We start from the raw sequence: 14,265 nt of genomic DNA on the forward strand, positions 1-14,265 counted from the left end.
AAAACTAAGATGCACGTGTTTTGTCCAAATTTCCTTTAGTTTAAGGAGAGGTGCCTTATCGAAAGGTAGTCTGCATAGTAAAACTAAGATGCACGTGTTTTGTCTGTGTTTCCTTTAGTTTAAGGAGAGGTGCCTTATCGAAGGGTAGTCTGCCTAGCAAAACTAAGATGCACTTGTTTTGTCCAAATTTCCTTTAGTTTAAGGAGATGTGCCTTATCTATGGCTAGTCTCCATAGTAAAACTAAGATGCAAGTGTTGTGTCCAAAATTCCTTTAGTTTAAGGACAGGTACCCCACCAGTAGTAGGGTGGATCATTTACACTTGTGGATTTCTTTCTTTAAGAATGGGCACGAAACGATGATTTTACCGATACAAACTCGCATTATGATCTGCTGCAGACTTTATTACGTGAAATACTATCGTGTTTAAATTTTTGTTTGGTCGGTTTCAACCATACTCAGTAAATGTTTGCCATCATCAGAGGTAAAGACTATCATGAAGAGTCCCAAAAGATTGGTGATGAAGGAAAACAAGGATCCTGGAGAGAATGATGGGTCTTGCTTCAGTCCTAGAAGCTTATTTGCCTTGCCATCTGATGGAAGCTACGACATGTTCGACTGCTTGCATTTCGTTGAAGAACGTTCGGATCAAGATCTATTGTTAGAGGTACGGTCGAATAGTTCGTTCCCACAAGCCGAGCTCCTTCACCCGACCTCTCATTCTGGTGGTAGGCAGGCCAGCACATGTAGTAGCTCAGTTCACCCACATCTTGTTCATCACTAACAACTGTATTTTCTGTTCATAACAAGTGCGCCTAATAACTATGGCTCGAACTCGCATGCTTGGCTAGTCGGTAAACGAGGTCGAATATCAGTTTTCTTTTCACTTCACCCCTTTGATGAAGTTTGAATGATGGAAACATGAATTTGGGTGGAAAATTTTGTATAGGGTTAACACTAGATTTGTAATATATATACTTTGAATTTTATGTATGGAAGAATGGATAGTTCCTAGATCTTTGTATGCTAGATGTCGAGTCCATCTTTCTTAATATTTCCTTTATCGGTCATATCATCACTAAACGTGACCGTATCGTCACTTTTCCTCGTGACTGTATTGGCAAGTTTTCAAAAGCATAGTAGTAACCATATCGCCACGAAACATAGGGGGTCATATTATTGATCTTCCTCGTGTTCATATCGACAAGTTTACAGTAATCTCTTTCATGATCATACATATGCTCGAGGTCTTACTGATAAGAACATCATTAGGACCACATATTTCATACAACGTTATCATTCTTACACTGATACCAACATTCCAATTTTCATAAGAACGATTTCAATTTTCATAAGAACGTTTACATCAGCAATATGAATAACGTATACTATGATATGCATAATACAACACGGGTATGCTTAATTAAAGGGTTAATAGAGGTGAATGTCAGTATCATAAGCAATTCCTGCCTTCCAATAGCTTGGGAGAGCATTGGTTACCATCACCCACCTTCCATATCCCACACTTCCACTCACTTGAAACCTCAATTTGATGTCTCCTTTAGGTGGGTTTGCCATGTCCCAAACAGCTCCATGAGATCTCCTCATCCCCTTCCATTCATTGCAATCCTCCTACAACAAACCATATCACAAACCCTAGTTAGAGAAACAACCCATAACAAGTACGACATCTTATAACATCAGAAGTCCTTGAAATAGAGACGGGAAACCTTTATGTTCCTAAATCTACAAGATTCTCCTTTTATTTTTGCACGAGTCAGCCTAGAGGCAGAGTATTCACAGAGATCGGATGTCCTTAACTCAATTTAACTAATATGGAGAAATCTCTCCCTACTCCCTCTCTTATTCTCCGTCGTGTTTGAGGTGGGTTTTTACAGAGCTCCACAAGTTAAATTGTAACAGCTCAAGCCCACCACTAGCAGATATGGTCCTATTTGAACTTTCCCTTTCAAGCTTTCCCTCAAGGTTTTTAAAATGTGTCTACTAGGGAGAGGTTTCCATACCCTTATAAAGAATGTTTCGTTCTCTTCTCCAATCAAATGAGATCTCACATAAATGGATATCTCTACTACCAGCAATAATCCTAAACCTAAAGTTCGTTGCATTACGAGAGAAGTATACATTCTAACAAGAGTAAATTATATACTAAAACGATCACGAGATATTTAGGGTTTACTGAAACGAATAAACAAACCTGCCACAATTCAACGACGGTGATATCGTTTTGGCCACCGACATAAATGATGACAATCGCCAAGTAGTCCGGGTACCTACTATGCTCATGAACCTTGAACTTGACCGTGTTGTAATTTGGGTATTGGCATGAAACCCTTCTGAATTGTACATCAACCACACCATAAGAGAACAATTCAAAGGCTGTGTTTGGATGAGCCAATTTTGCAAAGGCTCGTGGGCTCAAGATAAAGTCAGTGTAATCCCCTTCACCATGGTCAGTCACCACTACATAGGCTCCACTATCACTGCAATATGTTGGATTAGTGCACCTAACCTGAACCACCATTAACACTAAATTACATCTTAAATTAAACTTATGCTAATAGTTTATTAGAAAGTGAGCTAACATAATAATGAATGATACCTGGTAGCATGCACCACAACCAGAACCATTCCTATAGAGATAAGAAACGGCAGCAACATTGCCATCATTCACAGTCCTTCCGAAGTCACCAAATCCACAAGCCCCAGCTGAAAGAATGTTTAGTACCTTAATCATACCTCGTTAATGTTTTAAAAAATTGCATGTTAGCGTTCTAAAATCATTTATGTAACGGCTCAGGTCCACTGCTAGCAGATATTGACCTCTTTGAGCTTTTTCTTTTGAGCTTCCCCTCAAAATTTTTAAAACACGTCGGCTAAGGAAATGTTTCCATAATCTTATAAAGAGTGTTTCGTTCTCCTCCCCCACCAATGTGGGATCTTATAACTTATTTTCGTTTATGAAATTAAGTAGAGAATTCAAATTGTTCTTTAAAAAGATGTGAAAACGTGCACAATTTTCAAAAATAGAAACCGAAAATGGTAGAATTGAAAGGGGCATACATGGTGTCCCATAGCAATCAGGGCTGCCATAATAAGTGGCTCTAGAGTATACAAAGTTGTCTTGAGAGGAGCATAGCATAGGCAAGAGCACGAGCAAGAGGCAGCCAAAAATGGGACATTTAACTGAGATCTCCATTAAGTATAGGCCTCAAAAGCAAAGTGTTTGTGAAAATCCTCAAAGAAAATGGTTTAGGAGTTAAAAGAATTTAGGAAAAGATGAGATTGTTGGGAACATTTGGGTTGAGAGAGCCTTTATTTATAAGTGTGAGATTTTGAGGCCAACTTTTTTTCTTTTTTTTTTTTTAATTTTTTAGAGAAAAGGGAAGGAACTTGCTCAACCCATTTGAGGGTGTTGTACCACAAGTACCACAACAACAAACAAACAAATAGACACAAAGATTTATATTTATATTGGTTTGGAGAGAAGAAATTTTCTTACATCCACGATGGTAGCCAATTACTATAACCAAAGTGTTTTACAATTGTATCTATTATCTCTCACATGACAAAGTTTCTACTCCCAGTTGCTTTTAGACAAACACAAAAGAGTATTGACTCCACACTTCAAAACAATGCTAGGCCAGTCTTTAAATAGACATAGCAACATTAATGCTCATACTGCATCAAAATGAGAATATGAGCCAAAATGGTTATGAACTAAACGAAAGTTAATAACCAAAATAAATGAGAATATGAACCAGGGTTATAAACTAAATGGGAGTTGACAACTTACAATAGAGGGAACCAAAAGTAAAACCATGAAAACTTATGTTTAAAATGAACAATATCATACCATTATACGAGATTCGTGATTTCTAACATAGTTTTAGCCAAGTTTTCAAGGATAAAAAAAAGATTCCCAAATGGATATTAATAAGATTCCAACAAAAAAAAAAAAAAAAAAAACAAATGTTTGAAGTAGAGTGTCGGTTGGCAGGGCAGCCTGGCTATTCTTCCCATCAATTTTTGGCAAAATAAACGTGTGGAGTCCAAATAATGAGTAAGTGTAACAGTCTAGACACACTGCTAGCCGATATTATCCTCTTTTGATTTTCCTTTTCAGGTTTACTCTCAAAATTTTTAAAACGCGTCTGCTAGAGAGAGGTTTCCACACCTTTATAAAGGGTATTTCGTTCTTCCCTTCAACCGATGTGGGATCTTAGTCAGGTTGTTTTTTTATCAAATACTTCAAAGATTAAATACCATTGATTAGTTGAATAGTATACAAACATATTTAAAGAGATAATTTACACAAAAGAAACTTCATTGTAGATTCTATAAAATGGGGTTAGGTGAGCTTTTTTTAATCCTGCCGTCCTTAAGTGACTCTCCAACGCACTAACCTAAAATATGATAAACTTTCATTGAAAAAAATGTAATCATCACATCCATTTGTGTGTATAGAATTATATATCAATATTATAGGGCTTGTTTCCTTTCTTCTACATGAAATTTGTGGAAAAAATCAAAACAAACACTGCAACCATGGTGGAAATACATCACTTGATTTCATAAGTTAGATATCCCGACAAAAAGAAGGGTGTACGAATGAATCGTGACCACATTTGAATAAAAGAGATTTTGAGGAAATGATGACTAAAAAATATTTAAAACATGGTTATAACTCTATTTGGTAACTGGTTAAGTATGCTTTATTTGGCGCAATTCTATGTTGAGTGACATTTGACTTAAATCTCTACCCTTTTAGTGGAAGAGCTTTAATTTAGTCGCCACCTCTTTCCATTATCTCTCGTTATTTCTCTTCGTAACGATTTCCTCCGATTTGTTTAGTCAAAAACAACAAGATAGACCTTCTTACTATGACAATCTTTTCAAAGCTATGATCAAATTGATTACAAAATTATTTCATATAAAACCACCAAATTAGGTTGTTAATGTGAAATTTATAGACCTCAATTTAATGAAAACGAATTTTTTTAAACATAAATGAGCACGTATGTCATTAAACGAATTTTATTAAATTATAAGCTTAGTCTTTGCACTTTTAGAGTTGTGTCGAATATATATCCCACAACTTTATAAACATGTTTGATAAATTTTTCATTTTGTGTTTAATAAACCATTGACCAAACATCTTTCTTAATTTACGAATATGTGGATGCAAAATTTAAAATTTAATATCTTATTAGATGCCCAATTTAATTTGATAAATTCATTGATGTTACAAAATGTTACATATACTAAGAGATCTACTAACACAAAATTAAGGACAAAAATAAAAGTTTAAATTAAAACCAAATAAAGCCTAAATTTCAAAGATATTATTAGATCTTGATGAAATTCTTGATCCTCACCATTTAAATTTCAAACCCTAAACTTTTGGGTTTTATCATTTACATTTATAAAGTAATTAACATAAGATAACATCTAGAAGCAAAATAAATTAATCATAACTTTAGGTTAAGAGAGAAATGAAGAACAATCATAAATGATAGTCACTATACATAGATGGATAAGGGGAACTTGACAAAGACATCAACTTCCATAAATGGCTCACTCTCTTCACCACTACAAGAAAAATAAAATGGGTAGGGTCTTACAAGTGTAGGGTTCATAATTGGCTAGGGTTTCCTTGTATCACTCTTGAACACTTGTAAAGAAGAAGGCCTATCTAGTTGGTGATAAGCCAAAAGAATTGCATACCCACCAGCCAACAAACAATGCCTCTCCATATTAGTTAATGACCTTCACAATGAGGATATTGGTACTTATTTATTTTGCCCTTTATTATGTAGTGTATGGGGTTGGAAGCTACTATATTACTTTGAACCATTATTCAAAAGAAAAAGGTTGTATTTGTTGGGACACCAAACCCAAATGGGGAAAAGGGATAACTTATGGGTGAAGTAATATTAGTTTAAGCAAAAAATGGGGAAGGATAGATGGCCCTTTTGGTTCTGATCGGTTGTGTTACTCGAGTAAAAGAGGAGTATGTAAATTAACTGAGACCATATCCGAATGAGAACGATCCTGAGAATTGGATGGCTAAGAAAGACTTAAATGAATTGAAAGTTATATATATACCAACTAGGTGCACCTTCTTTTTCCATGGTTTAATCATAAGAACTCTAATTTTAAGTGCATTTTCAGTGGTTTAATCATAGAAACTTCAAAGTTAAGTGTGCTTTGCTTGAAATAATTTTATGATGGTTAATCTCTTGGAGATTTTTCTAGGAAGCATGTGGCAAGGGAAAACTAATGCCATTAGAGGTAGAATTTGAATTCCAAATCTTGATCCGAATTTTGGGCATGAATGATTCTGCCAAACGACGTCTTACAAATCAAAATATTACCCTTATTTATATACTTACGATTCTTCTCACTTTTAGCTCATATGATATTACATACCCATTTCTTATAAATACTAAATTAACTAAAATTACCCGCAAATCAATATCTAGAATGAAAAGAAAAAAAAGATCATGGAGGCTTTATGTAGAAAAGGTAAAATTTGATAACATTAATCGATACATAAAAAAATGAACCATTGACAACCAACAATTATTTATATTAATTGAAGTATTGTGGCCTCAATGGTGAAATCTCTAATATCTAAAATAAAATTAAAACTAAAAAAACTTCAAAAAAATAATCTCACTAAAATTAATAGTTATATCAAAATTGGAATTAATGTTAAAAATATAAAGATAATGAAGATCTTTAACACATTTTTAAATAATTTGAAGAGATAGAGATTTGAATGGGAAGAAGATATTTTGCATTAAAAAAGGACATATTAAATGCAAAAACAAGAAAGTGAGATGATGATGGAAGGGGCACATCGATATTGAAAAGTGAGGTTCATAGGCCTTTTACAAGTGTCATATGGATTATTATGTGGAGGAAAAGTGGGGCTTATAGGGTAGATGAGATACGGTGGATCCATGAAAACAACCACCAATAATTACTTTCACAAACCTACGACCTCTAATAGATTCTATGTTATTAGAATTAATTAAGATTGAGTTTTGTAAACATCAATGTTAATCCATCAAGGTTAATCCATCCTATCTTATCGATAGTTTTTTTTCGATGATTGGTATAGAATTGTTGGATGAAAGTCCCATATCAACTAATTTAGGGAATGATCTGTTTTTATAATCAAATAATACTATTTTTATTTGTAGGAGAACTTTTGAAAAAACCCAAAACAATGTCATGAGAGCTTATACTTTAAGTGGACAATATCATATTATTATGGACATTCTAGAACGAAACCTTCTGTGACTGCGCAACTAAAAATGAAAATGATGAGCTTTCATGTTGATCATTGATATTGGAGCACTGTATATAATAGCTTTAGGCAAGTTGATTTAGTTCCAAGTTATCGTTTCTGTTAAGGATAATTGACCGTTCATTATAAGGAAAATATCTAGATATTTTTCTTACATTACGGGTTACCATATTTGCCCTTTTATTAAATGCAAATATATTGTATTCATTTATTATTCTTTCCTTTTATCGCTATTTCCTTATTATTTGTAATTTACCTTATTTCTGTATTCTGTAAATGATTATAAATAAGAGAACTCTCACCACCATTTGGGTGTGGTGGATTAATCAAACATTCACATGGTATCAGAGCCCTTTCGGTTTAACAACCCTGATTCTTTCTTCTCTATGGCTTTCGAATCTTGTTATCATCTTCTTCCTTTCAATACTCTAATCCATATGATCATCATCAAACTTTCTTCCTCCAATAATCTTCTTTGGAAAAGCCAACTTCTCCCTCTCCTTGAGAGTCAAGACATGCTGGGCTATGTCGATGGAACTATGGTTCCATCACCTCGCTTTGAACCAGAAACCTCCTCAACATTCAACCCCAAATATTTGGCATGGAGAGCAGCCGATCAACGACTTCTCTGTCTCCTACTCTCCTCTCTCACTGAGGAAGCCATGGTTGTTGTCGTTGGTCTCTCTACTGCACGTGATGTTTGGCTTGCATTGGAAACTACGTTCAGCCATCAGTCAAAATCTCGTGAACTGAGACTCAAGGATGACTTGCAGTTGATGAAACGTGGCACAAAACCTGTTGCTGAGTATGCCCGTGCCTTCAAAAAAATTTGTGACCAACTTCATGCCATTGGCAGACCCGTCGAGGACATTGATAAAGTGCACTGGTTCCTTCGTGGACTCGGCACCGAATTTTCAGCTTTTTCTACTGCTCAGATGGCTCTCACCCCTATCCCCTGTTTTGCAGATCTAGTCTCTAAAACTGAAAAGTTTTGAGTTGTTCCAGCGCTCCCTTGAGTTCTCTGACTCCACTCCTACAGCATTCACAGCCACTAATCGTGGTCGCACCCATGGAAGTCACCCTGCTTCCTTTACCAACTAGCGAGGTCGTTCTTATTCTCACAAAAACAACTCTTCTAATCGAGGACGAACCCACTCAAGTCAGGGTCGTCGACCACCCCATTGCCAAATATGCCGCAAAGAGGGCCATTATGCTGACCGCTGCAACCAACGGTATGTTCGACCTGATTCTTCTCATGCTCACCTTGCTGAAGCCTTTAACATGTCATGTTCTATTGCTGGACCCGATGCTGCTGATTGGTTTCTGGACACTGGAGCTTCGACCCATATGACTGCCGACCCATCAATTCTGGATCAGTCTAAAAATTACACGGGTAAGGACTCTGTGATCGTAGGAAACGGTGCATTCCTACCCATTACCCACACCGGTACTCTTTCTCCTCTTCCAAATATTCACTTATTAGATGTCTTGGTTGTCCCTCACCTCACTAAAAATCTTCTTTCCATAAGTAAATTAACGTCTGATTTTCCTCTCTCCGTTACATTTACTAATAATCTTATTACTATCCAGAATCATCAAACAGGAAGGGTGGTGGCAACCGGCAAAAGAGATGGAGGGCTATATGTGCTGGAGCGCGGCATCTCTGCTTTTATTTCAGCCCCTAAAAACAAATCTTTACGTGCTTCATATGATTTATGGCATGCTCGTCTGGGTCATGTGAATCATTCTGTTATTTCTTTTTTAAATAAAAAAGGTCATCTTTCTCTTACGTCTTTATTGTCTTCTCCATCATTATGTAATACTTGTCAGCTTGCGAAAAGTCATCGATTGCCTTATTCCCGCAATGAACGTAGGTCGTCTCATGTGTTGGATCTTATTCATTGTGATCTTTGGGGTCCTTCTCCCGTCAAATCAAATTCAGGTTTTCTTTATTATGCTATTTTTATTGATGATTATTCTCGATACACTTGGTTTTACCCTTTAAAATTTAAATCTGATTTTTTTTGATATTTTTCTTCAATTTCAAAAATTTGTGGAAAATCAATATTCTTCTCGTATCAAGGTATTTCAAAGCGATGGTGGTACCGAATTTACTAGTACTTGTTTCAAAACTCATTTACGTAATTCTGGCATCCACCATCAACACTCTTGTCCATATACACCTGCTCAAAATGGTCGTGTTGAGAGAAAACATCGTCAGTGACTGAGACTGGCTTGGCCCTTCTCGTTCACTCTCATCTTTCTCCTCGTTTTTGGGTTGACGCCTTCAGCACTGCAGCTTATATTATCAACCTGTTGCCTACTCCACTTCTTGGAGGTAAGTCACCCTTTGAACTCCTATATGGCTACACTTCACATTATGACAATTTTCATCCCTTTGGTTGTCGTGTTTATCCTTATTTGCGTGATTATATGCCTAACAAGCTTTCTCCCCGCAGCATTCCTTGTATTTTTTTGGGTTATAGTCCTGTTCATAAAGGGTTCCGCTGTCTTGATCCCGCCACCACTAAGCTATATATCACCTGCCATGCTCAATTTGATGAAACTCACTTTTCTGCTATCCCTAGCTCCCAAGCCCAACCTCTTTCTACTATTCCTATTTCAAATTTCTTGGAACCACATCTTCATCATATTGATTCATCCCCCCCTACCACTTCATCACCACACATTCCTCAATCCAGTTCATCCCTGTGTGATATTTGTTCTGACCTTGTAGATGAGTCTGTGCAGGTTGATACTTCTCTTGCAGGTTCCACTTTGCCACCCTCGACTTCTAATTCGACCTCTATTGAACCTCCTGTTGATTTCTCTTCTTTGGGCACTCATCCTATGATCACAAGCGCCAAAGCTGGTATATTCAAGACTCGTCATCCAGCAAATCTTGGTATGTTGGGCTCATCTGGACTTCTCTCTGCTCTTCTTGCTTCCACTGAGCCAAAAGGATTCAAATCTGCGGCTAAGAATTCTGCTTGGGTGGCTGCCATGGATGAAGAAATTCGAGCGTTACAACAAAATGATACTTGGACTTTGGTTCCTCGCCCTGCCAACACCAACATCGTGGGCTCTAAATGGGTGTTTTGTATTAAATATTTGCCCGATGGATCCGTCGAGCGTTTCAAGGCTCGTCTCGTTGCCAAAGGTTATACTCAGGTTCCTGGTCTTGACTACACTGACACTTTCAGTCCGGTTGTCAAAGCTACCACTGTCCGTGTTGTGCTTTCTATTGCAGTCACAAATAAATGGCCTCTTCGACAACTTGATGTCAATAATGCTTTTCTCAATGGAACGCTTATTGAACGTGTTCATATGGAACAACCTCCTGGGTATGTTGATCCTCGATTTCCTATGCATGTTTGTCTATTAAAGAAAGCTCTCCATGGCTTAAAGCAAGCTCCTCGTGCTTGGTTTCAGCGTTTTAGCTCATTTCTTCTCACACTTGGGTTTTCTTGCAGTCGCGCTGACACGTCCCTTTTTGTCTTTCATCAGCAATCTAACCTTATCTATTTGCTTCTTTATGTTGATGACATTATTGTTACCGGCAACAACTCATCTCTTATTAACAGCTTTACTCGCAAGCTTCATTATGAGTTTGCTACCAAAGATTTGGATTCTCTCAGTTGCTTTCTTGGTCTTGAAGCTTCACCCACTCCTGATGGTCTCTTTATCAGTCAGTTAAAATATGCTCGAGATATTCTTACTCGTGCTTAGTTGCTCGATAGCAAACCAGTTCACACTCCCATGGTTGTTTCTCAACACCTGACTGTTGATGGTTCTCCTTTCTCTGATCCTACTCTCTACAGATCTCTTGTTGGCGCCCTTTAGTACTTGACTATTACGCGTCCAGATATTGCCTATGCTGTCAATTCTGTCAGTCAATTCTTGCATGCCCCTACTGCAGATCACTTTCTTGCTGTCAAACGTATTCTTCACTATGTCAAAGGAACACTCCACTTTGGTCTTACCTTTCGTTCATCCACTGTTCCTAGTACGCTAGTCGCTTATTCGGATGCTGATTGGGGTGGTTGTCCCGATACTCGTCGTTCTACATCCGACTATTCTATTTATCTTGGTAACAATCTCATTTCTTGGAGTGCCAAAAAGCAACCTACTATATCACGCTCCAGCTGTGAATCTGAGTATCGTGCTCTTGCCACAACTGCTGCTGAACTTCTTTGGGTTATGCATCTTTTGCATGACCTCAAGGTCCCTATTTCACAGCAGCCCTTACTCTTATGTGACAACAAAAGTGCTATTTTTTTGAGCTCTAATCCTTTTTCTCACAAGCGGGCCAAACATGTTGAACTAGATTATCATTTCCTTCGAGAACTTGTTGTCGCTGGCAAACTTCGCACACAATTGTACCCTCTCATCTCCAAGTTGCTGACATCTTCACAAAGAGTATTTCTCGACCTCTCTTTGAATTTTTCAGATCCAAGCTTCATGTTCGTTCAAATCCGACGCTCAGCTTGCGGGGGGGTGTTAAGGATAGTTGACCGTTNATAAATATTCCGAAATAAGTCAAATCCGACGCTCAGCTTGCGGGGGGGTGTTAAGGATAGTTGACCGTTCATTATAAGGCAAATATAAGTAACAAGTTTATAGACGGAGTTAACCATTTGTCTAATATATTCAACTCAATTGCTTCTTGATTCAATTGAGTGAACGGAATTCCTATGACTGCAACAAACAAAGTAAATAGGGATAACACAAACATCGGAAATAGCATCGTATTATCTGATTCATAAGGATACGAAAAGGTAGTCTTAGTACAAAAATGGGGAATACTCACAAAAGGCCGCAACATTTTTGTTACATTACTATCCATTTGATATGCTGTTTTTTTACCCAAAAAAGAAGACCTTTGATTATTATTCATTGTTAATAGTGATAAGAAAGGAAAGTTTTTTTTTATTATTTTTGATCCTTCTTTACCCCATAATGATATTGAATAGAGGGAATTATTTGTTTTTCCACTGTATTTTTACATTACTGGTTACCATATTTGCCCTTTTATTAAATGCAAATATATTATATTCATTTATTATTCTTTCCTTTTATCGCTATTTTCTTATTATTTGTAATTTACCTTATTTCTGTATTCTGTAAATGATTATAAATAAGAGAACTTTCACCACCATTTGGGTGTGGTGGATTAATCAAACATTCATAGTTTCATTGTGACAATACAAAGGTTTTATATGCCTAGTGTTTTTCATAGGGAGCACGGACTATGTTCATTAGGAAGATGGATCGGTTCATGTAGAGATGTGATTATTAGAAGTTGATGGTTTTTTTGTGGTTGCAATGATGTTTTTGGATTAACCGGTTACCCAAATTTTATTAACATGATATTTAGAGTGATGATAAAATTGGTTGTAAGAATATTGATATAACCTATAGGATAAGCATGTCTAATTTAATGTCTTCTGCTGTGATATGATGGAGGAAGGTAATGATTGATGGATGTTACTTCCTCGTTGAACTTTCTTGATTGCTGATTGTGTATATGATTTATGTTACGATTTTCATGCATCAAGGTTGGTAGGAATGCCTTCTTAAATAACATCTATAAACGGGTAGACATGATTATATGTTAGAGATGGTTGATAGATATATTTTCCTAGTAGAGTATGCATCAAAATCACAGTTAAGATTAGGGCACTATAGCTAGGTGGTTTACATGCAGAACTAGATGTTAGACTTATGTTCACCCAAGGATTGGTTAAGTCGAAGGGGCTAGCCTAGAACATCTTGGAATTGAGATGAAATTTTAACTGCTTTAACGTCCCAATGAACCTAATAGACCTCCATGGTGTATTAACACGATTTAAGTAGCCTACAAAATCATGAAACTAGTTGAGTTATTATTGAGTGTAGAGTCGATACAAGGTCGACACTCTAATCCCGTTAAACCTGTTCTTGTGAAGAACTAGGGACTACATGGGTAGTTAACTCAAGACCTGGACCCCTATTGAGTGTAGAAACACGCAAACATGTACCAATCCTTGTTCGACAAGGGTCTACACAGGTAGGTGCCAGGATTAGAACCCCTATTGAGTGTTGAAACGAGTCAAGACCAATGTTGCGACTTTGTAAACAAATCTTGGAAGAGATCAAGGACTACGCTGGTAGATCGTTTAGTATGAACACATATATTGAGTGTAGGAATGGGTCAAGGCCAAGGTCATGATACCCTAAACGAGTGTTGAAGAGAGATTAGGGACTATACAGGTAGACGATCAATAAGGAATCAATTGGAACTTCGAGACCTACACAAAGCTATAGACCAAAGGAAAGCCGTGAGAATCTATTATGAGAAGGAAGCGATGAGAGTGTACAATTAGATTGCTTAGTGAGTATATTTTTATACTCACCCAATTTTTTCCTTTCTATTTCAGGTATTGATTGAGGTAGGGAGGTGTTCCGGTGCACTATCATAGAGGAGTGTCATTTTGAACCGTCAGTCCTTGACAGGAAAAAAAAAGTTTAGAAAAAGTTTGAACAGATAATAAAAAATTACAAAAATGCCCCTAAACTTCAAGTTATTTACAAGGATACCCCTACATAGAATTTAAATGCAGATTTTATTTTAGAACGTGTTAGTTACATAAAATCAATAGAATCTTGAAATCTAATCGTTGGATCAAGCTGAAAATTGAGTGTGTACAAGAAGACTCGAGGTTCTTTAGATCTAATTGTTGATATTCAAACCTAAGGGTAATACTCTTGTCAGAGTAGATATTTTTGATAGACGGTTCATGAGCTTCAAGTTAAGTCAATTTGATTCTAGAACAAAGAAGGTCTCTGAAATATTCATCTATAAATATGAAAGTTTAGGTAACGTTTCCTGGACAAGTATCAAGCCTTGAGAGTTTCACAAACTTGAGTTTGAAGCTCTTAGATTATGGG

At 36.7% G+C, this 14,265-nt stretch overlaps 2 protein-coding genes across 2 annotated transcripts in view; one reads left to right on the forward strand and one right to left on the reverse strand.

The window, feature by feature from the left end:
• The window catches only part of LOC111470531 (GATA transcription factor 26-like), a 6,755-nt gene extending 5,730 nt beyond the window's left edge, over window positions 1-1,025 (forward strand). The window contains exon 8 of the mRNA XM_023116069.1: window positions 482-1,025. Coding sequence (XP_022971837.1) covers window positions 482-783 — 302 coding nt within the window. The 3' untranslated portion in view covers window positions 784-1,025. The remainder of the gene's footprint in view (window positions 1-481) is intronic.
• Window positions 1,026-1,153: 128 nt separating this feature from the next.
• LOC111470538 (expansin-like B1) lies at window positions 1,154-3,292 on the reverse strand. The gene is made up of 4 exons (XM_023116077.1): window positions 3,081-3,292; window positions 2,620-2,726; window positions 2,215-2,529; window positions 1,154-1,631 (listed from the first exon to the last, which is right to left on the reverse strand). Exons 1-4 carry the CDS (start codon window positions 3,214-3,216, stop codon window positions 1,431-1,433), a joined length of 759 nt encoding a protein of 252 aa, XP_022971845.1. The 5' UTR covers window positions 3,217-3,292; the 3' UTR covers window positions 1,154-1,430.
• Between the last annotated feature and the right edge of the window lie 10,973 nt (window positions 3,293-14,265).

The sequence above is a fragment of the Cucurbita maxima genome, unplaced genomic scaffold (assembly GCF_002738345.1).
Source record: "Cucurbita maxima cultivar Rimu unplaced genomic scaffold, Cmax_1.0 Cma_Scf00046, whole genome shotgun sequence".
NCBI classification, from domain to species: Eukaryota; Viridiplantae; Streptophyta; class Magnoliopsida; order Cucurbitales; family Cucurbitaceae; genus Cucurbita; species Cucurbita maxima.

Excerpts from the sequence above, each read along its gene's own strand:
- LOC111470538 (XM_023116077.1), bottom strand. The coding sequence starts at position 3,216 with ATGGAGATCTCAGTTAAATGTCCCATTTTTGGCTGCCTCTTGCTCGTG. Across the intron at positions 2,727-3,080 it reads TGATTGCTATGGGACACCAT|CTGGGGCTTGTGGATTTGGT; the intron begins GTATGCCCCTTT and ends ACATTCTTTCAG. Across the intron at positions 2,530-2,619 it reads GTTGTGGTGCATGCTACCAG|GTTAGGTGCACTAATCCAAC; the intron begins GTATCATTCATT and ends ATGGTGGTTCAG.